Source organism: Dendropsophus ebraccatus, chromosome 4 (genome assembly GCF_027789765.1).
Source record: "Dendropsophus ebraccatus isolate aDenEbr1 chromosome 4, aDenEbr1.pat, whole genome shotgun sequence".
NCBI lineage: Eukaryota > Metazoa > Chordata > Amphibia > Anura > Hylidae > Dendropsophus > Dendropsophus ebraccatus.
The window spans coordinates 121,559,508-121,582,990 of NC_091457.1; the positions used below are offsets into that span (position 1 = coordinate 121,559,508).

The 23,483-nt window shown below is 44.5% G+C and overlaps 1 protein-coding gene across 1 annotated transcript; it reads right to left on the bottom strand.

Annotated features, from left to right (window-relative positions):
• Positions 1–3,154: 3,154 nt before the first annotated feature.
• Positions 3,155–15,739, bottom strand: KBTBD8 (kelch repeat and BTB domain containing 8). The gene is made up of 4 exons (XM_069968785.1): positions 15,511–15,739; positions 10,660–10,870; positions 8,590–9,704; positions 3,155–5,196 (listed from the first exon to the last, which is right to left on the bottom strand). Exons 1-4 carry the CDS (start codon positions 15,527–15,529, stop codon positions 4,736–4,738), a joined length of 1,806 nt encoding a protein of 601 aa, XP_069824886.1. The 5' UTR covers positions 15,530–15,739; the 3' UTR covers positions 3,155–4,735.
• Between the last annotated feature and the right edge of the window lie 7,744 nt (positions 15,740–23,483).

Genomic DNA, 23,483 nt, shown 5'->3' on the forward strand with positions numbered 1-23,483 from the left:
TAGACCGCTAAGACCATGGGTCTCCAAACTGCGGCCCTCCAGCTGTTGGGAAACCACAACTCCCATCATGCCTGGACAGCTAAAGCTTTGGATGTGGCTGTCCAGGCATGATGGGAAATGTAGTTTTGCAACAGCTGGAGGGCCGCAGTTTAGAGACCAATGGCTAAGACCATTGAATTAGAGATGAGCGAACCTCGAGCATGCTCGAGTCGATCCGAACATTCGGTATTTGATTAGCGGTGGCTGCTGAACTTGGATAAAGCTCCAATGTTGTCTGGAAAACATGGATACAGCCAATGACTATATCCATGATTTCCACATAGCCTTAGGGCTTTATCCAACTTCAGCAGCCACCGCTAATCAAATGCCGAAAGTCGGATCGACTTGAGCATGCTCGAGGTTCGCTCATCTCTACATTGAATTCAATGGTGGTGAGCTGCAATACCAAATACAAGGGTGATGCCTTTTTTTTTTTTTTTACCTCAAATCAACACTTTAAAAAAGTCAAAAAAGGGAGGGGGGAAAACACATGAAAACTTTTTGTGTATGCATATGTAATGTTCTAAAGAAAACAGATGAGGTATGCAATTTGTCAAGGCTTTTTTCACAGTTTTGTTTGTGCAAGACATGGGCATTTAGCAATAAAATATATGTATATATATATCTATGCACATAATAAAACAAAATGGTAAATACAAGCAAGAATCAATATAATAAACCCTTCCCACCCCCAACATGGATAAAGGTTTGCACCTGCATTTTTCACTGAAGTATATGTACATATATTGGGTAAAATAGTTTCATGGTTTATTGCTCCTTAAGCTAATATTGCAGTTTATATCATTCGAAAAATTCCAGTTGATGTTGACGATAATACATTTTTCAAGTACAATAAAGTTCTAGTCTGCCTCAATCCATTCAAGGAAACTAAGGGCAGGTTTCAGATTCTAGTCAAGTAAGATCTAGAGTAAGCTCACGTGAAGCAGACTGAGTTAGCTAGTCTTCACATGTTCCAAAAAACCTTCTGTTCCCTAAAGGCAGTCGTAGAGCAAGATGACAATTTTCCTTAACTTATGGGGTCTAACTGGATCATCTCTGAAAAAAGTTGCATTCAACACTACCTTTTGGCAAGAGTCATAGCTGCGCTGATCATAAACCTTAGACGTGAACACAATCAATTCATAGTATAGGTAAGGTAGCCATGAAGGCTTCGGAGTTGGATGGTAGTGATAAGCGCAACTGAAGTCTATCTGAACCCGGAAGTCATGGCATCTTATTACCGGAGTCTGGTTGGATGCAGCTTTAGGGCTGCCTGGAAAACATGGAAACATATACTGTATCCACTGCCCAGGGCGGCATTCAACTTCTTCAGTCACTGGTAATCAAATGCTGACATTTCTGGGTTCTGTTGGACTTGAGCATGCTCAAGTTGTGCTCATCTCTAACAAGTTAGTCACGGGTGGTGCAGTACAATACAGTAGAGGTGTGAGTACCTGCTGAATTTTAAGAGAATAGATAACTTCTAGCTATAATATGTGAACTCCAAGCAAGTTGAGGGCATCTTAATCTAAGCATCAAAAGGACATCATTCAGAATGGACCAAGTCCTATAAAATGGACTAGGTGCAATAAACACAACATTTTTGGGAGCAGAAATAAGAGGTCTTAAATGTAGAGATGGGTGAAGTTACAGTAAGTTTGGGTTTGTTCAAGCCCGATTGATCAGCATTTGATTCCCATAGTCTGGAGAAGAGGAATACAGCCCTAGGGCTGCCTGGAAAACATGGACACAGCCCCAGGAGAGTGTATCCAAGTTTTCTAGGCAACCCTAAGGATGCATCCAACTTTTCTAGGCTGCAGGATTCAAATGCCTAGCGATCTGGTTCATGTGAATCCTATTTTTCTGTAAGTTATTAGGTCTGTCTTCTTCTGGCACCTATTATGCCCCAAAGGCTACTTGAGTTTAGCAAACTCGGATCGAGAAACACCTTCCTAGCACACCTATAAAAAGGCCAATCTACAGAGTAAGATAGTCAATTGCAATATACACTATATTTTATAAACTGTAGTATCCATTTACAATTATTTAGGGTAATGCTATGTGTGCATTTCATGAAATTAAGTTACTAGACACAAATCATTAATCTTGAAGAACCAACAGTTTGTTAAAAATACACAACATAAAAAAGGGCCACTAAATCTAAAATCAACATCAGCGACAAACAGTACACAAATGTATCTGAAGGTCCTCAGTGGGATATAGAGGGGATCATGAGGCAGGGAGTTAGTAGGACTTAATATAGAAGATTATTTTCATTACTGTCAGCCTCTTCCCCCAGCCTGAAATGGCTGATACCAGGGAACAGATTATATTCAACTGCACAGCATGTAGTTAAGGCAGACTTAAGGTTATATACATTAGGGATTTGTGGGAAAGTAGTAATAGCGTAACCATATAGACCGCACTGAAAGCTAGAGAGGAGCTCAGTGGTACAAGTAGGGCAATGTAGCTGAGATAGCTTACACATCTTTTCAGGGAGTCAATGTTGGGTTATTATTTGGGTGCTATCACATTGAGGAATTCGCACAGATAACATCCCGCAGACTCCTCAGTTAGCCCCTGCGCCCTCCCGCTTGACTCTCCGCCCTGTGCCATAGACTATTTTAGACTGCATTTTAGGCTCATGCGGATTCTGCCATTCACCCAAACAATTGACATGTCAATTCTTTGGGCGGACAGCGGAATCTGTCTGAGCAGTCTATGGCACGGGTGAAGAGTCAAGCGGGGGTGAGTGGCGGAATCGCAGCAATGTTATCAGCGGGGATTCTTCAATGTGAATGCACCCTTACTGTGTAGTGCTGGTTCGGATAAGTTATGGCACCAGGTAGCCAATGTGCCAAAAAGCTTTTTTCAGGACATTTGAATTTCAATACAGCTGGGTCAAAAAAAAAAGTAAAAACAAAATGTTTACCCCTAAAGTCTTTAGTGTTTTGTCCAGCCCTGGTGTAAAGTCTTGAATAGGTATAAGCATGCTCGAGTCTAATCCTTCAGCATTTAAATACCGGTGGCTGAAGTAGTTGGATGCAGCTCTAGGGAGTCCTATGACTGTATCCACGTTTTCCCAGGGCTGCATCTAACTTCTTCAGCCACTGGTATTCGAATGCTGAACAATCAGACTCAAGCATGCTCGAGTTGAACTCATTTCTAGTCTTGAAGTTTCAGCGGTTCATAAGACCAGGCAATAAAAAAGTGGGTTCAGGGTTCCTCAGATTCAATAGGGGACAAAGCAATTCCACAACCATACAAAGTCTTTGAGGTTCATCTATGGGAAGGAGCACCCTATAACCTACACAAAGCTGTAAAGATGTAAACCGGTTTTCTGAACAGTAGTATATACCATTCATATAACTCAAGCTATTAAGCATGTCATATGATCGAGCCCTGGAGCAGCCACTACAGCCTCCGCACAGTCCTATATGCTACTGCAGCCTACTTACAGTACTCATTAGATAAAAATCAATTATTCTAGATTTGGTCTTCTAGTTTTACTTTTTTTCTCTTCTAAAGATAGCACCATTTAAATACAAAAATTAAAGCATGTGAACAAATTAAAACCCGCTATAACATGTGCTTTTCCAAAACCTGAAAAAAAAAGAAAAAAAAATATTTTTTTTTTTACATATATAGTAATCTATACAAAGTAAAACCAATACTGAAAGAAGCATTAAAACAGCAAGCAATAAAAGTATATAGCGCATGTATTGCAGCCTCGAGGATGATGGAGAGGATTGCAGTACTCAGGAAGCTGTCCATGCATGAAAACGGTAAACCAAAAAAGTCGGATTGATCGCTAGTGTTTTCCTTTTTTTCTAGAGTCATAAATAAATCAGAAGGGGTTAGAGGGAAGAAAGACACAAAGCCTAGTGATATTGCCTCAGATATTACCCGTATTAAGTCTTCAAACTTTAAAAGATGCAGTACCACTTTGACAAATTGTGCCGCGGTGTAGCGATGAAGGCACTCCAACATGTAACATCCTCTGCATCATATATAGAAGTTTAAAAAAAAAAAAAAAAGTTTGTATTAAATATAATGCAGACGACCATTTCTACCAAGTCCATTCCATAGCAAACCTAAGTTGACTCATAAAATAGGGACAGAAAAAAAAAAAGTTTCCACTGTTTCAAAAAGGGTAAAAAAAACTTGGGATGCAAAAAATATGACCGGTTGAAAAGAAAAGACTTCAAAAAAAAGTTTAAACAATACACAAGGTTCCTTAAATAGAATAAAATCAAGTGGAACTGCCCCATAAAACGTTCAGGCATTAAAAGACGTTGAAGCCTCCAACGCCCACATGCTCTACCAGTTCTTAAGTCGTAGGTTTGCCCCTGCTCTAGTGCATAGATATCTTGGTTCCTCTAAAGCAATCAATAAGTTACTTTAAACAATTCCTACCTACAAAATATGACGACAGAATGACATGATCACATGGACACCATGAAAACAATGCTGATAATTGCACTTTGTAAACTCAGGTTTCACTGAAATACAGTGGTGAGAAACTTAAAAACTAGCTGCGATCCTACAGCAACTCATACTGCAACCTTAAAAGCACCCATCCACAAGTACAGGAAGCTGTCCACAGACATTAAATACTGACAAATAGTTTTTGTTTTTCTTGTTTGTTTTGAATGGTCTTTCTTTCCAATGGCAGCAGGTAAAAGCTGCCTAAAGTCTACAAAACTTTTTGAAGACACTGGGGATAAAGTTTAGCAACTGCACATTCGAAGTGACGGCCAAGGTCCCACAGCCTCTCCGGAGTCTCGTATACTTTTTTCCAACTGTCGGACATCTCGTCGTATTGATAGAGGGAATTCTTTCTACTTGTTCGGAACACAAACTCTTCCACGCTGACTTGGGTTGCACGAACGAATAGATGGAGTTTACCCTTCAGGACTACTAGTTTAATGTATGGGTTTGAAGACTGTTCACATGGAAGATCTTTCTTTCTAGTCCAACGGTTCTGTTCGATGTCATAAGCCTCCACGGTGAGCACTCGATGGTTGCCTCGGATGCCAGCTACATAGTAGATGGAATCTTTGTATACAGCCGCCATCCCCTGAACTCTCGGGACAGTCATGGGAGTCAGGTAACACCAGTAATCTTTTGGTGGATCATAGCACAAAAATACGTCTCCTATATTAAAAGCAAAGATAAGTTGATTTTATTAAAGTCCCAAGAAGTGAGGAACAAAGTTATTACACAATCTGGGCACACTTATTGTGTTCTCCATGTTCTCTATGAGGGGAGAATAATAATAATAATAATTTTATTTGTATAGCGCCAACAGATTCCGCAGCCAGATTGCTCTGGTGGCAGCTTATCTTGCAGAACCAATGCCATCGTGCCTGACCTTTAAAGTGTCACTGTCGTTATAACTTTCAAACCCTAAAACAGTAGATGTGATAAAGCAAGTTTGCAATATACATTTTTTTTTTTGTTATAATTTTTCTTTTCAGAGTCTAAACACAGGGAGGTCCAGTGTTTCCCAGGTTAAAGAGAAGGCATTCATGCGATTGATGGACACTCTATACTAGTGAGACTTTATGGGGGAGATTTATCAAAGGGTGTAAAATTTAGACTAGTGCAAACTGCCCACAGCAACCAATCACAGCTCAGCTTTCCTTTCAGCACAGCCAAAGCTGCCAAAGCAGACGCTGACTTATCTCTGTATCCGGAGACCGTGCTGGGGAAACAATTTTTGCTGTAGTGCTGCCATTGCAGCCACTAAGTGCAGTCACTCTTGGGTCCGGGAGCACACATGCTTCCTGTGTACCGCACCCCGTTTGGTCTTAGACAAGGGCCAGTGAGTAGCCGCTGAGCGGCAAAGCATGACCGTATGCACACTGTTTAGCCCATTTTTTGCATACCCTGCATGTATTTAGGCGTATAGCTTATACATAGCTACGGACCCTTATTCTTGGGTGTGCTTGAACTTTGAATTACAAGCGCTAATCTCCACCACTGTGGTATTGGCGCTGATATACTCCCCTGATGACGCCGCGATAACTAGTGGCAGAAACGCGTTGGGAGAATACGATGCTAACGCATTATATTTGGGGCTTATCTAGCCTCTATATGGCTCATTTATATCTATTTTTGGTTGAGTCCGCACTCCGGATATGCGACTATTCAACCAACTATGTTAAATTTGTAACTAGGTGATGGGTACACAATTTGTGGTGTTTATTAATCATCATAATTAAAAGTTACGTTTTAGGCACCTTCCCTCTTTTTCTTTATACATTTAATGCAGGGACATTGACTAAGGGACAGACACCCGACTTGTTAAGAAGCTTTCAGCACAGCCTAAAGCTGAGCGGTGATTGGTTGCTGTGGGTAGTTTGCACCAGTCTAAATTTTACACCCTTTCATAAATCTCCCCCTATGCGTTTAGTCTCTTTTTCAACCAGCACAAAACTAAAAAGCTGCCTTCAGGAGACTGGACCTGGATTTCTGGTAAGTATAGCTTTGTTTAAACAGCAAAACTAAAATAGAATGTATATTTAAAGCGAATGTACTATCAGTACAGTTTTGCACATGGATAGAACAGCGCCGGTGCCAAGAGCGATGCTCTTGAACCACGGCCCTGTTCCCGCGTACAGTGGCGTTCTATTCCCGGGCACCGGCCGGGTGTAAAGCACTAGACGTGGGCTGTTTCCACAATGCTCTATAACGCAGCTCCACTTATTCAAGAACGGATAGCCGTTCTATCCATGTGCAAAACTTAAAGTGATGGTAAAGTCGATTTAACATATACTATTTATTTAGATGTTGAAACTTATAACATGAACACTTTAAAGCTTTTCTGAGGGAACACCCGTTAAGCATGGCGATTCCACAAGTTTTGCCAGGGGTTTAAGCAAATGGTAAGATACTATAGAACAGTCCAATCTAAAAAGCTTTAATAAATACATGTGATATCAATAATGCTTCAACAGTAGAATTATAGTAATTTGACTCCCTGGGTGAGGCTTAGGTATCACATGAATATGTACCCATGCCAAGGGAAGCCTGTGTAAGTAAAGAAAAATGACAGAAGGAATGGAGTCTGCTATCTCTGGGGAAAAAGTGGGTTAAGATAACAGCTACAATGTAGAAGTCGTGCACCAATAAAAACAACAGGCCATCCAGTAAAACCTTATTAAATTTAACATATAAAAATATATAAAACCAGTAACAAAATGCATTCTCCCTAAAATCACCATGGTATAGGATAAAACCAAAATCCCGATCACAGTCGCTGCATTAGGTTCACCATCATACTGCCAAATACCCATCTCATCCCACCAAATGAAAAACACATTAAGGGAGGCACAAAGGGGAGTACAGCACTAGTCCACACCCCTCATACATAGAGTGTATCACATGGCTTGGTCCTAGAGGCTTAGGATGAAGCTAGGAGAAACCTGTTTTGAAGTGTGTAGTCTTGTGCTGTATTCCCCCCCCCCCTTTTTTTTTTTTTTTTAATTGGTGCAAGCCCACTACTAGTGTAATAACCATGCCGTATTTGTCAAGGCAAAGAGAAACACAGCTTTACCAGTCAAAAGTTCAATCAGAATCAAGAGAATGAGTGGGTACAGACACGTGCTGCCGGGCACCTCTCTTACCACTGTTGTGTTTCTGAAACAGCCCTGTACACTTACATTATGTGGCCATCCTAATCATGTGACAGAGCACACTCAGCATGGATTTCATGGCTCATTCTTCCGACTGGTCAAGGTCCGAACACCCAGACACCCTGACCCAGGGATATATTGGCGCAGTCACGGGGAATCCGGTGCCGCGGTCCGTTTTTTGAACTGCAACCCGGTTCCCGTGTACTGCGCCGTTCTATCCACGGCTTCCAGGCCGGAGCTGAAGCGCAGGAGGCGGGCCAGCCCATCCCCGGTGGGAGGGAATTCCCTCCCCTCTATGACGTGGCTTCATAAGAATCAATGGAGCCGCGTCATACAGGGGCGGGGGATTCCGCCCACCGGGGGCGAGCCAGCCCAGGACCTGTGGATAGAACTACTTCCCTGTGACAGCGCCGATCTATCCCTGGGTCAGATTAAAGAGGATGTACCTGATGGTACATCCTCTTTAAAAGGAGAGCTTTGAGCAAAGTGAATAAAACAGAGCCTCTTATCAGTTCCATGCTGCCCCAAACAGGGCGAGGCTCCCTTAAAGGGGTTATCCAGTGCTACAGAAGCATGGCCACGTTCTTTCAGAGACAACACAACTCTGGTCTCCAGTTCAGGTGCGGTTTGCAATTAAGCTCCATTCACTTCAATGAAACTGAGCAGCAAAACCCCGCCCAAGCTGGAGACAAGAGTGGTGCTGTCTCCGGAAGAAAGTGGCCATGTTTTTGTAGCGCTGGATAACCCTTTTAATACAATCATGTATATTTTGCTATGAAATGCTGTAATACAGTTACAACACCAGTCAGGAACTCCAAGCTCCTGACTAGATATATATATATATATATCTAGAAGCTCAGAACCATTACTCCTTTTTCCCCACCAATAGCTTTGCATTTAAATATCTTACCCTGAAGGATGTATATTTTGTCCTTATATTCGACTGCACTATGAAACTCCATTGCAACGGGCATTAAACTCACAGCCGTCCAACAGTTGTCTCTAACATCATAGCATTCAACGGACTTTAGAGGATTGCGGCCATCCCCTTCATAGACTCGTCCCCCTATTGCATATTGCTTACCACAGCAATGAACCAGTTTGCAACCAATTCGTGCTCTTAGTAGAGGCGCCTTAGCCAGCCACCTATTATTTGAATGGTCATATAACCAGAAGTCGCTTTCAGCTCTATGGTCTATGCAGACGTCGTTGTTACTTGGTTTGTAGCCCCCTGCAATGTAAATTTCATTATCTGGTGTCACAAGGATACCGACTTCTCGTAAATCTCCAGGGGGTTTGCATAGTTTATAGACTTTTCCTGTGAGCGTGTCCAGACAAGGCACAGTTTGCTTCTTCCCTGAGTGTTTGCTGGCGGCTTCGAAGCAGATAATCATTTCCGAAGCGGTCATGCCGAGACGCCGATTACAGTAATTGGCACTAATCTTTCCCTTTTGTATATGGTTTTTAGGCATTGCCCGTGCAAACATAGGAGGGATCTTTTCCACAAATTGTTCTTCCATAAGAGGCATACGGATACATTTGGCAAATATCTCTGGAAGATGCATTTCTCTTTCGGATTGGTCGTGCTCAAACCAACTGATAATGCTGTCGTAAACATGTTCTTCTTTATCCACATCCAGGTCGTCACTGTTCAGTATACTTATGAGCTGATCTTTCCTCAAGTGCAGAAACTCCTGCTCTTTGGTGACGTACAAAAACTTTTTACGAATGTATTCTTGAGACTTGTCCTTAAGTTCCTGGTGACCATAGTGATCTGCAAAAATAAATACACCTATACAGTTCTGTGGGTCCAAGCGGCTGATCATGTATTGAGCACACTGGTCCTGGAGGGAAGGGATCTGGAAGATGCTAGCTGCAGTGAACAGAGCCTGGACGTTGGCTTCGGTCAGCTGGACTCTGGAGGTGTATGCATAGTTCAGTACAAGCTGCATTGAATCTGCTTCAATTCCCACTAACCGGACCTCTTTTTGTGTGCTCTCTGTAAGGCCGCTAGTGAACATAGATCTGCAATGGGAGGAGAAAGGAAATAAATGAACAAAAGGCAAATAAAACTGATAAAAGATCAGCAGCACAGCCATTAGCTGCACATTGGGACTAAAGGTCCCCGTACACGTTCAATAACTGACAGAACAATCGTTTGGCCGTCAGCTACCTCTCCCGCCCACCCGTCCTACCCATCCACAGGAATGTGTATGGCCAAGCGTTCCTGTGATCTCTATTGGTAGGTGAGGTGTAAGCCGCAGCATGAGAGCTCCTGCTACAGCTCACATCATCCAAAACAAAGGGGTCATCAGTCGATCAGCCGCGATTGGCTGAGCATAACTGTACTCGCGGCTGAGCACAGTTATGACGCGGCGGAGGGGGGGGGGGCGGCGGCAGGGATTCGTCCGTCCGAAGAAGACGTTTGGCACAAGATGGCAGACGGGCTCGACGCGGATCAGGTAATGTATAATGCACCACACACTTCCGGGTACACGGGCGGGGAAGGGGGCGATTCACAGACATAACATACATTACAAAGTTGTATAACTTTGTAATGTGTGTTATTCTGTGAATAATTTTTTAGCACCGCACTACCCCTTTAAGACTTTTTACACGAGTTGGCCCTGCAATAAGCTGACAAACAAACTCCCATTCACGAACTGGCTTTACACAGAGAGATTTATCTGACAGATTTTTAAAGCCAAAGCCAGGAATGGATTTGAAAAGAGGATAAATCTCAGTCTTTCCTTTATGACCTGTTCTGTTTATAGTCTTTTCCTGGCTTTGGAATTCAAAATCTGTCAGATAAATCTGTATTGGCCCTAACTTTTTTGTGCAGCCATATTGTTATTGGCTTCCCTATCTAAACAGGGATATTTCATTGCTCACAAATCTCTGTCCATAGGAATACAAACACTAAAACGTATCCCCAATGCTTCACGGTGGTATTTACCTACATTGTAACCTGTCACTGTACCTGAAATATGGACTGATTGCTGCAAGAACATTTCGGTGGCAAGAAAAGTGTTTCCCGTGATCCACTTCTACAACAATATCGGTCAGCTGGCCTTCATCGTACATCGCCTTAAGCTGCTGGAGAATGCTGCAGGCATGGTAAGGATCCATCCCACTGCTGACTGGACTGGACGAAGGGATTCCATTCTGTGTTTGTAAAAACTTGGCTACTTCTAAAAGGAGGACAAAAAACACAATCAGTGTGAATGAGAGAACAGAAGTATACATATGATAGACATGGTACCAATGTAATAGAATATCCATGTCAGAGGAAACTTCAGCATCTACTCTGCCTCTTCCCAAAGGAATAGGCGTGTTGACTGTACTAGTCTATGGGGAGGTCGGGGGAGACAGCTGGCGGATGAACACTCAGCTATCTTCAAACCTCTATCATTGTAATTTACATTTCCATATAAAAACATAAGGAGAGGGAGAGGGGGTGGTTAACAAAATTTTCCTGGATACGTATTCGATGGGGAACATAGCCGTAATAAGGTAATGTCCATACGGAAATCTATCTCCCTTTGACTTCAACATGACTGTCTACACGAAGGTGAAAAATCTGTGTAGTTTTTAAATACGGTCACAAATTTTTCCATTTGAAAAAAGTAACGTAAAGTTTTTGTAAAATCCACATGTAACCCACACCAAAATACACATGGATTTCCAACTCTTTAATTTGAAATGGGAATAAGTAGTTGCCAAACACCTTATATATCCCAAAATGACCATGTCCATGCGGTTATCCAGACTTTAAAAAAACATGGCCTCTTTCTTCCAGAAACAGCACCTTTTCTGTTTACAGTATGGATGTGGTTTTGCAGCTCACTTCCATTGATGTGAATGGAGCCAAATTAAAAAATACCACAAACAACCTGAGGACAGGGGTGGTGCTGTTTTCTTAAGAAAGCAGCTGTGCTTTTCCTAATCCTGGAAACGCCCTTTAAAACACACCGAGCCATTCTTTTCCTTTGTGACAAATGTCGCTGCAGTCATAAGAAATGTGTTTTTTTTTTTCCATTTAAATCACACAACATATCTAATGTACAGGTGGGCAGCTTTAGCTATGGGCTAGTATAGTGAGGAACAGGAATATAGAGAGAGGAAGAGACAATCTCCTCTGAGGCCAGAGAATCCCTGCCTTGGTTATAATAAGGAACACACCAGGCTCTTCTTGCTCTCTGCAGCACAGGTTTGCATGCATTGGTCTCAGTGGGATTGCATCCGTAACAGAGGAGTGTGATTTTGATGATACAGCTGGAAAGCCAAGGGGAAATGGTATTCCCCCTAGCTTCCCAGTCAGATGTGTATATTGTGAGCTGTACTATACAATTTGTGCCTCGGAAATATGAATGTGTATATACGCACAGAGCTGCTCCACCACACCTTTACCCAACCCTCAATGTTTTCATTCACAGTATGAGTATATAAGGTTTCCTACATAATGGAGTGTCATCTGTGAGCCACCCGCAATCACACATGAGGCCAATAAAGTATAGCAGCCCAGGCCCCAGATACAGTCTGTATAATGTTTTTTTTGCTGGACAGTATGCAGACTAAATTTACAAACGTGTGCAAGGGGTCTAGTAGCCTGTTCATGCCAGATTTGGTTATATAGTAGATCAGCACTTATACCGGGCAGTAAATGCGCATATGAAACAACCTTCAATGCTAAAAATACAAGCACATCACAGCGATATCATCAGATCCAATGTAAGGCGTGTGATAACAGCGTTACATGGGACACATGAAGGAGCAACTCCTAAAGACTGTCAGGGCATGATGGGAGTTGTAGTTTTGCAACCGCAAACGTGACTCCCAACGAAAACACAAGGGTGCAATGCTTCCCCCGAGCCCCTGGTCCGAGAAGGGGGCGGCTGAACTGTACGAAACAACAAAGCCCCCCCGAATGGCTATAAGAAAAAAAAACTGGGAACGCTTTCCCCATTATGTATACCTTAAAAATGTAGACAAGGCCAATATAATAATACAATTTGCACAAAGCAAATATTTTTCATGAAACATTTTTTACCTATAAATAAATTTTATTTCCGTTTCTTAGGATGGCTGCATGAACCTGCTAAATGTATGGAACCATAAGGCTTTACATTCCCATATGTTTCCAATTGACCGTAATTGTAAAAAAAAGAAAGAAAAAAAAAAAAAAACATGTTGAGCCTGCATTTTCAGGGACAATCTTTACCTCCAAGGGTCCTATTCCACAGGCCGAGGAGGGCCCGTTCAACGATGTAAACGAGCGGCGATCTGCTAGATCGCCGCTCATTTACTAGGCCTATTCCACGGCCCGATGATCGTTGAGCGAGGGCTGCAAGGACATCGTTACCGATGTCCTTGCAGCATTATACATTACCTGGCTGCAGGGCTTGTCCTCCGCTCCGTCTCCTCCCCGGGTCCCCTGCGCTCTATGTTCTGAATGGCCGGTCAGCTGACAGGCCACGGCGGTCCCGGCCTGTGATTGGCTGAGCGCTCCGTCAGCTGACCGGCCATTCAGAAGATAGAGCGCGTGGGACCCGGGGATGAAGACGGGGCAGAGAAGAAGCCCTGCAGCCAGGTAATGTATGATGCTGCTGCTGTTTCTTCTCAAATCGTCGGTCGCCCGCCGTGCACCGCTATTCAACCGTAGCGATGCGCGGTGGGGGAATGATGATTTTAGGTCTGGCCCTAAATGAACGATCAGCCGATGACACGATCATCGGCTGATCGTTCTCTCTATTTCACCGAACGATAATCGGCCGAATCGGGCAAAATGGGGCCGATCCGGGCGATTATCGTTACTGTGGAACAGGGCCCTAAGGGTGGGTTCACACATACAGGATCCGCAGCAGATGTGATGGGGCAGATTTGATGCGGTGTTCAGTTATTTAGTTACATTGATATCTGCACCTTTTTAGATGGGAAAGAGGACAGGCTGGAGTAGGCACTTCTGCATTATGTTTTGCCAACTAAGGTCTAAGGGAACGCCAAACAATAAACATCAAAGTGTTTCCATGCACTGAAATGTTTACACTTAATGTAATACAAAACTGATGTGAACGAGCACTAGGGCTGTGTGTTCGCTTTACATTTGTGGCCTCTATGGCACGTATGTCAGCAACCTAATAGAGAGGTTACGCTGACCTACATGGAAAACATTGACATTAACGGCCTGGATCTAGTCAGCCAGATAGTAAAATTCCCTTTGTTGCCCACAGCAGCCAATCACTGCTCAGCTTTTATTTCCAATATGCTCTGTAAAAATGCTCAGAGTTGTGATTGGTTGAAAACTAGACAACATGATAAATCTTACTTGTAAGTTCGGTCATTTGCCAAATGTGTACATGTACCTACCGCCACTCGAAAGCCACCACACATATAAGATCGGTAAATAATCGGGGACTACTTTGAGTCTGCATGTATAAGCCAGCAGCCCATTTTGCCACAGAGTACAAATAACCTCCAGAATGACCGGAGAGATGAAACCCTTTTGGCACTGCCCAGAGATTTCTGCTACTGTAGATATGACAAAATAGCCTATGAACACTACTTCCCAGTAGCAGAAGTCTCTAGGCAGGGCCAAAAGGAATGTATCTTTTTTTTCTGAAAATCCGCATTGACCCGAGATGACGGACATATTAGAAGCCAGGTTCTCTGCTTTAGAGACAGGGTTGTCCTGGGTGCAGTTCCTCTATGATAGAATGGGAAGGTGGGAGCCTATGAGTGTACCCCCTCCCCCATCTATAAACATGAAGATGGTCGCTGTCTTCTGGTATCTGTTATCTGTCCAGGGATGCTGGGAGTTGTAGTTTTGCAGCTGCTAGTCAGAAATCAGTGCTAGAGAGGTTTAGGTAAAGTCTGCCTAGATGAAATGTAGTATTATCTGTCCACTATATATGAATGGTCGTCTATGGGGACGGGCCTGCTCTGCGCTATACATGAATGGCCGTCCATGGGGATGAGCTTGCTCCACACTATATATGAATGGCAGTCCATGGTGATGAGCTTGTTTCACACTATATATGAATGGCAGTCCATGGTGATGAGCTTGTTCACACTATACATGAATGACCATCCATGAGGAAGGGCCTGCTCCACACTAAACATGAATGGCCGTCCGTGGGGAAGGGCCTGTTCCACACTAAACATGAATGGCTATCCATGGGGAAGGGCCTGTTCCACACTAAACATGAATGGCTATCCATGGGGAAGGGCCTGTTCCACACTATAAATGAATGGCCGTCCGTGGGGAAGGGCCTGCTCCGCACTAATATATATCTGTGGCCGTCCATGGGGATCTTTGTTAGCAGCTCTCCTCCTAGACTCAGAGTGAGGCCACATATGGGGGTCCCCCACTCCTAGGACATCCATTGGCCACACTGGGGGTCATAGAGAGGAATGAAAACATTTACAATGACCAACCAAGGCCATGTAGATTCTATTATAGCAGCGCTAACGCCCACATCACAGCTTGTCAATAAAGTTTCGACAAATTTACACAATTTACATTAGTCTATAAAGGGTCATCTTGTTGCCATAGATACAACAATAACCGACTACAACTCCCATGAGCTCAATCAGCTGTAATGGTAAGACAACTTTCTGTGGGCAGTGAATGTGAGGAAGAAAGCAGCTGAGGACATGGAGGAGCTGTGATACCAGGAGAGGATCACCCAGGAGACCGTGAGGTAACAGGCACAGCACTGTACACGGGATAATCCCCACATAAACCCTATATACCGGCCCATGGACGGAACACGAGTCCTATGCCACCCCCCAAAGCAGACCGTGATCCCTCAGAGCCCCCCAAACAACCCACCTCCTCCCTGCGCAGCCATTCTCCTCCTCCGGCTCCAGCTTGAGTACAAAACGTCACTTACTTCCTTTAGAAAACCCGGATGTTGCTCGCCAACCAATCAGAAGCCTCCCTTCTCACTACCGCTGCGAATCTATTGGATGGTTATGGCAAAGCACGCCGGGAAATGTAGTTCTTTACGCCAGTATAGGGCGGAGCCTTTTCCCGGTGTTTTGTGTGACGTGTCAGCTGCAGGGAGAGGAATGCCGGGATATGTAGTCTTACGGAGTAGGCGGGGAGAGTGTAGAGTGTGCCGGGTGGCTGAATCAGCTGCTGTGTGTTGTAGTGGAGAGTGCGCGGCCGGAGTCTCACTGCGCTGTGTTACTATAGGCGGAGTGTTACAGGCTCAGCCCGGGTTATGCTGGTCCATGCAGTCCGTATATAAGCGTTGAGGGTTATCCGAAGCTACTGCTATTTCTATGGAACCTGAAATTGGGCAAAATCCCGTGTGTAGATGGGTGCAGGGCAGTAACACAGGCTTCCTATGGCTGTGTATACCGTAGGCTCTCTATTCTCCAATCTATGTCAGTATTCCTAGTGTGACTGTCAGGGCATGCTGGGAGTTGTAGTCACTGGAGGGTCACAGATTAGGTACACAGCAATATAGAAGTCTATGGAGATTTAGTACACTCTTCTATAGTAACACAGCAACCAATCACAGCTCAGCTTTCTTTTCTCATCTTGCTCTGGTGAAATGAAAGCTGAGCTGTGATTGGTTGCTGTGGGTAACAAATAGACTCTTACTATACAGTGTGATAAAGCTCCCCTTCATGCTCCCAGGAGACCATACCTCATGGTGCGGACAGCACTGACTCATAGGGGTCATAGGGGGTCACACTCCTCATTGAGGGGTCACCTGTGTAATGCATGGACAAGCTGTGCCCTTCAGTAGTGATGCAATGTCACTAACCTCTGTGGGAGTTATGTGAAGTGCAAAGCACAGCCCGCACAGCCACCACAAGCAGTCCAGAGGGGGCACTGAGACCCTTATTCTCAATAAGCCCAGATTTATTATTGCTGTTGGGACTTTAACTATGGTACCTAGCTGGCACAGTCTTTACTGTTATCAACAATTATCAAAAAATCTGCTCCTGGTAATGAATTTGTGCACACCACAGAAACTTCAAAAGCATGAGGAGATTTTTTGCCAGCAAAGAGGTAGTAAATTTGCACAATATAGTTCTGCACCACAAGAAACATAATAAACACTTCACCATGCTCACCCAGTGTCCTACTGTGGTGTCTGGTTTCCCCCACTGCTTCTGAGACTAAGGGTCCCATTCCACGGGCTGACCAGGGCCCGATCAACAATGTAAACGAACACCGTTCTGCTAGATCGACGCTCGTTTATTAGGTCTATTCCACGGCCCGATAATCGTTTAGCGAGGGCTGCAGGGACATCGTTACCAATGTCCTTGCAGCGCTTGTTAACCCTTTAAGGACATGGCCCATTTTCGTTTTTACGTTTTCGGTTTTTCCTCCTTGTGTTTAAAAGGTCATAGCACTTGCATTTTTCCACCTAGAAACCCACATGACCCCTTATTTCTTGCGTCACTAATTGTACTTTGCAATTACAGGCTGAATTTTTGCATAAAGTACACTGCGAAACCAGAAAAAAATTCAAAGTGTGGTGAAATTGAAAAAAAAAACGCATTTCTTTTATTTGGGGGAAATGTGTTTTTACGCCATTCGCCCTGGGGTAAAACTGACTTGTTATGCATGTTCCTCAAGTCGTTACGATTAAAACGATATATAACATGTATAACTTATATTGTATCGGATGGCCTGTAAAAAATTCAAACCGTTGTTAACCAATATACATTCCTTAAAATCGCTCCATTCCCAGGCTTATAGCGCTTTTATCCTTTGGTCTATGGGGCTGTGCTAGGTGTCATTTTTTGCGCCATGATGTGATCTTTCTATCGGTACCTTGATTGCGCATATACGACTTTTTGATCGCTTTTTATTACATTTTTTCTGGATTTGATGCGACCAAAAATGCGCAATTTTGCACTTTGGGATTTTTTTGCGCTGACGCCGTTTACCGTACGAGATCAGGAATGTGATTAATTAATAGTTCGGGCGATTACGCACGCGGCGATACCAAACATGTTTATTTATTTATTTATTTGTTTACTTTTATTTAAAACCTGGGAAAAGGGGGGTGATTCAGACTTTTATTAGGGGAGGGGGATTTTTACTATTAACAACACGTTTTTTTTTTTTTTTACACATATACTAGAAGCCCCCCTGGGGGACTTCTAGTATATACACTTTGATCTCTCATAGAGATCTCTGCAGCATAGATATGCTGCAGAGATCCATGAGATCGGCACTCGTTTGCTTTCGGCTGCTGCAGCCGGAAACAAACGAGTGCCGAGCCGAGGACGGCGCCATCTTGGACGCGTCCCCGGCCGGCATCAGTAACGGAGATCGCTCCTCCGGGACAAGGTCCCGGAGGAGCGATCTCCCCCACTAGACACCAGGGAAACGTTGCCTCCGGTAATCGGAGGCAGCTGTCAACTTTGACAGCTGCCTCCGATTAGCTAATTAGCGGGCACGGCGATCGGACCGTGCCCGCTAATAGCGGCGGTCCCGGGCTACACGCGGCACCCGGGATCGCGGCACTTCAAAGCGGGGCCGCCGCGCGGCCCCGCTTTGAAGTGCTAATGAGGACATAGGACGTACCGGTACGTCCTATGTCCTTAAGAGGTTAAACATCATACTTTACCTATCCAGGCTGCCGGTCTTCTCCTACGCTCCTTCTCCCCGGGTCCTGCTGCGGCGTTTCTGGCCTGTGATTGGCTGAGCGGTCTGTCAGCTTAGACAGGTCGCTCCGAAGCTTCTCCGACCCGGGGAGAAGGAGCGCAGAAGACCGGTAGCCTGGATAGGTAAAGTATGATGTTTTAAAATCGTCGGTCGCGACCGATGAATTTAGATTTGAACCTAAATGAACAATCAGCCGATGACACGATCATCGGCTGATCATTCTCTATTCCACGGAGCGATAATTGTCTGAATCGGGCCGATTATCGTTCCGTGGAATAGGACCCTAAGGCTGGGTTCACACTACGTTTTTGCAATCTGTTCTTTCCCCCCTCGTCTCCACGACAGCACACATGAGATTGCCTCCTCCTGATCAGGCACAGGAAAAACACCAGAGAGGTTAAAAACCCCACCCCTTCCTCCAAACACCAGTGTTTTTCCTGTCCCTTTCAGGAGCAGGAGCCGAGAGGTGCTAGGGCTCTGTGTGGTCCTGGCAGGTATTTTTACTCATGGTGGAGAGGATCGGGCGAGATTCAAATCATTCCCCTTCCTCTGGCTGGCCCACCGCTCGCTCGGGAGCTGAATTGCAGCTTCCCAGCCTCATTTTTCAGCGTCTCCTGCAGACGGTCTCAGGCTGAATCCAGGGGACGCCCGCATAGGCCAGCTTCACCCGGTCCGACTCCCGCCGGGCTGAGGCCTACCATCCGAGGTCTGGTGACGTCCACGCTGCGCGGAACGTCACTTCCGGTGCGCGGCCGAAAACCGGAAGTTCGGCCTTCTAACTACGGCGGCTTCGGCAGGAGGACCGGAGCGCAGAGGAGACGCCGATTTCACTTCCGGATCGGCACCAGGTCACGTGGGCGCTTATTTGGCGCCAAGATTCAAACAGCGAGTGTGCTGAGTGAACGGACACTGCTCCTGTCCAAGCAAAGGACCAGAAGCAGTCCATTTTACAGCACTAAGGGAGCTCCTATACACTGTGAGTGTCGGGTCTCCTTCCTGCAGCAGCAAGGCAGCAAGATGAGTTCTCCTGCCACTTCAGCTTCTGACAGGGAATCACCAGTCCGGATCGTGAGTATGGCCTCAGCAAGCCTTACTGCTGATATATGGTGGTATATATGCTCATCCTTCTCCTCCTATTTTATAGGATGACAAGGATTCAAAGGCACAAAAGCCTATTGTTTCCTCAAGGAGATGTGCAGTATGTGGTACAGACTTGGATCCTGTGGGCAATAATCCTCTGTGTAGCAGATGCTCTGCCTCAGTTCTAAAAAATGAATCTCCAAGTTTAATGCAAGATATAAAGAGCTTGATTCGCAATGAGATTCGTTCAGCACTGGCTTCTAAACCAGGTCCATCTACCACAAAACATTCCACTCCTCCTAAAAGGAAACGTGTAAAACCTGTTATTTCTGATTCTGATGATGAAGAAAATAATCTCGCTATAGATGTGTATAATTCTGACCGTGACAATCCTACCTCCGATGTGGAAGAAGGGGAGTGTGTTGAAGAGGAACCTGGTGTCCCCAGGAAATATCTATTTAGTCCAGAGGACACTCAGGAATTAATCAAAGCAATTAGAGCTACCCTCAATATTACAGAAGAGGGAAAGCCTAAAACTATTCAAGATCAAATATTTGGGGGTCTTGCTTCCAGTAAACCTATTGCCTTCCCAGTGCACGAAAATATTCATGCTATGATTAAATCCGAGTGGGTTAAGCCAGAAAAAAGCTCCGTCCTTCCCAAAGGGTTAAAAAGACGTTACCCCTTTGAAGAAAAGGACAGTACAGACTGGGATACAGTTCCAATGATTGATATTCCAGTGGCTAAGGTTGCTAAAAACACCTCTATTCCATTCGAGGATGCTACCCAGCTGCGGGATCCCATGGATCGTAAAGCTGAGAGTCTCCTAAAAAAGACTTGGGAAGTAGTAACAACTATGTTAAGGCCGAATGTTGCATCTACTTGCGTAGCCAGAACCCGGATTGTATGGCTGGATCAGCTAGAAATACATCTCCAAGGCAAAACTCCTAGAGCTAAAATATTAGAGTCTCTACCAGTCCTTAAAATGGCTACTAGCTTTCTGGCTGATGCTTCAGCAGAAGTAGTTAAGATGTCGGCCAGAGCTTCGGCCCTTGCTAATTCTGCTAGAAGGGTTGTATGGCTAAAATCCTGGACTGGGGACATGGCTTCAAAAAATAAGTTGTGTTCCCTCCCTTTCCACGGTCAGTTTGTCTTTGGTCCAGACTTGGACGAGATTCTGGAAAAGGCAGGGGACAGAAAGAAAGTTCTTTCTACAGATAAGCCTAAATCTACTAAATCTTCCTTTCGTGGCCAATCACGATCAGACCAGTCCCAGAGAAGTAATAAGGGTAAAACAGGTCGCTGGTCTTACAATAAGGGGGGTAAAGGAAAAAACTTTATCTTTAACCCCAACCAAGATAAGTCTGCTACCAAACAATGACGCCATACAGGTGGGGGGGAGACTTCGTCATTTTGGCCCTACATGGAGTGCTCTAATCCCAAACACATGGATAACCCAAATAATCAACCAAGGTTATATAATAGAGTTCAACTCTCCCCCCCCCCCCCCCCCTCTCGTTTTGTGGTAACAACTCAGGGCCATCAGACTCAGAGTTAGATACTGAAAGGTGTTCAAGAGCTTATTCAACTAGGCGCAATTTGTCCCGTTCCAAAAAATCAGATAGGTCAGGGTCATTACTCCCGTCTGTTCTCAATCCAAAAACCAAATGGAAAATCACGCACGATCAACAATCTAAAGCCACTGAACAGATTTGTGACCTACAGAAAATTCAAAATGGAAACGGTGAAAACAGCATCACAATTAATAAAAAAAGGTGCTGTCATGGCAACGATAGATCTAAAGGATGCCTACCACCATCTACCCATACATCCGACATCCCAGCAGTATCTCAGGTTCGCAATAAAGGTCAACAAACAGATTGTTCATTACCAGTTTGTATGTCTACCATTTGGTCTCTCCTCTGCTCCCAGAATCTTCTCAAAAGTCATGATAGAAGTGATGGCGATTCTCAGAGAGGAAGCTATTGTAATCATCCCATACCTAGACGACATACTGGTGATTGCCGACTCGGAGTCTATCCTAGAGACCCACCTCCAGAGAACCCTACAACTTCTTCAATCTCTGGGGTGGATCCTGAATATGGAGAAGTTAAATCTAACTCCCAGTCACGAAAAAGTCTTCCTGGGGACCCTGCTATACTCCCGTCTCCAGATGTCCTTCCTGCCAGCAGAGAAGCAATCAAACCTTCAAAGTCTCATAAGAAAGTTTGTATCCCAAAAAACTTGCCCGATACGTCTAGCCATGTCAGTTCTGGGTCACCTGACATCCTGTATCCAGTCGGTGGCATGGGCCCAGTTCCACTCAAGGCCACTCCAGAAGTTAATCCTGTCCAAGTGGGACAAGAAACAAACGTCCCTCGACAAGACAATTTGTCTTCCAAAAGACACAAGGTTGTCTCTGCGTTGGTGGCTTCTAAAGAAAAATCTAGAGAAGGGAGTACACTGGCATCAACCCGACCTAGTCGAGATAACGACCGACGCAAGTGCGACAGGATGGGGAGCTCATCTACCAAGTCTGTCGCTGCAAGGAACATGGAGCCAGTCGATTCAAGAAAGATCCTCAAACTTCAGGGAGCTAATGGCAGTATGGAAGGCACTAAAAGCATCAGAACATCTCACAAAAAATCATCATGTTCTGATACATTCCGACAATATGACGACAGTGGCATTCATTCAACATCAAGGAGGGGCTCGTCACAGTCCACTCCAGGATCTAGCACACAAAATATTCGAGTGGGCAGAACAAAACATAATATCCCTCAAAGCGGTTCACCTAAAAGGGTCTTGGAACCTAGAGGCGGACTTCTTAAGTCGTCAGACCATAGACCCAGGAGAGTGGTCCCTAGCCCCTTGGGCCTTCGACATGATAAGGGTAAAATGGGGATTTCCGATACTCGACCTGTTTGCAACAAAGAAAAATGCAAAGGTAAAACGGTTCTACTCCCTCAATCCAAGGGACTCTCCAGCAGGGATAGATGCGTTAAATCAACAGTGGCCGCAGGGACTTCTATATGCATTCCCTCCGATTCCACTAATATCCCGAGTACTAGCAAAGTTCAGGACTCAAAAGACCACGCTAATACTAGTAGTACCGGCTTGGCCAAAAAGAGTGTGGTATCCTCTTCTAAAAAGCCTGGCAATAGAGGATCCCATATTATTTCCAGCAAAACAAGACCTTCTCATGCAAGGCCCAGTACATCATCCATCAGTCCAGAGGATGCACCTATCTGCATGGATACTGAAAAATCCATACTAAAAAGGAAGGGATTCTCTCCGAAGGTTATTGATACTCTTCTCCTCAGCCGCAAGGACTCTACCAAGAAAATTTATTTAAAAATCTGGAAAAAATATTCTTCCTGGTGTGGTCCAAAATTCTCCCTTGACTCTCCAGATATCCCACTCATTCTGGACTTTCTCCAATCAGGCTTGGGTCTCGGTCTTGCCCCAAGTACTCTGAAGGTGCAAGTATCTGCTCTAAGCGCCCTATACGATTCTAAGCTGTGTGACATCTCCTGGGTAACTAGATTTCTGAGGGCAGCAGAACGCATCAGACCCAGAATCAGGAATCTTCATCCCCCATGGAATCTTAATACGGTTCTGTCTGGCCTATCTAGCCCCCCTTTCGAACCAATAGTTTCCATTTCACTCAGACAACTTACCTTAAAAACTATATTTCTGGTAGTTATTACGTCGGCACGTAGAGTATGTGAACTCCAGGCCCTCAGTATTCAAGAACCCTTCCTAAGTATTCTGGATGACAAACTAGTCTTTAAATTAGATCCTAACTTTTTACCTAAAGTAGTGACATCATTTCACAGGTCTCAAGATATTGTGGTCCCCTCCTTCTGCCCTAACCCAAAAAATGAAAAAGAAAGGTCCTTTCATAACTTGGATGTTAGAAGGGCAGTACTACAGTACATAGATGCTACCAAGTCTTGGAGGGTAGATAAAAATCTCTTTGTCCAGTTTGCGGGGGTGAACAAAGGGAAAAAAGCAACTAAGAGCTCCATCTCCCGATGGATTCGCCTCGCTATATCTGAAGCCTATAGTGTCATCAAACAGACTCC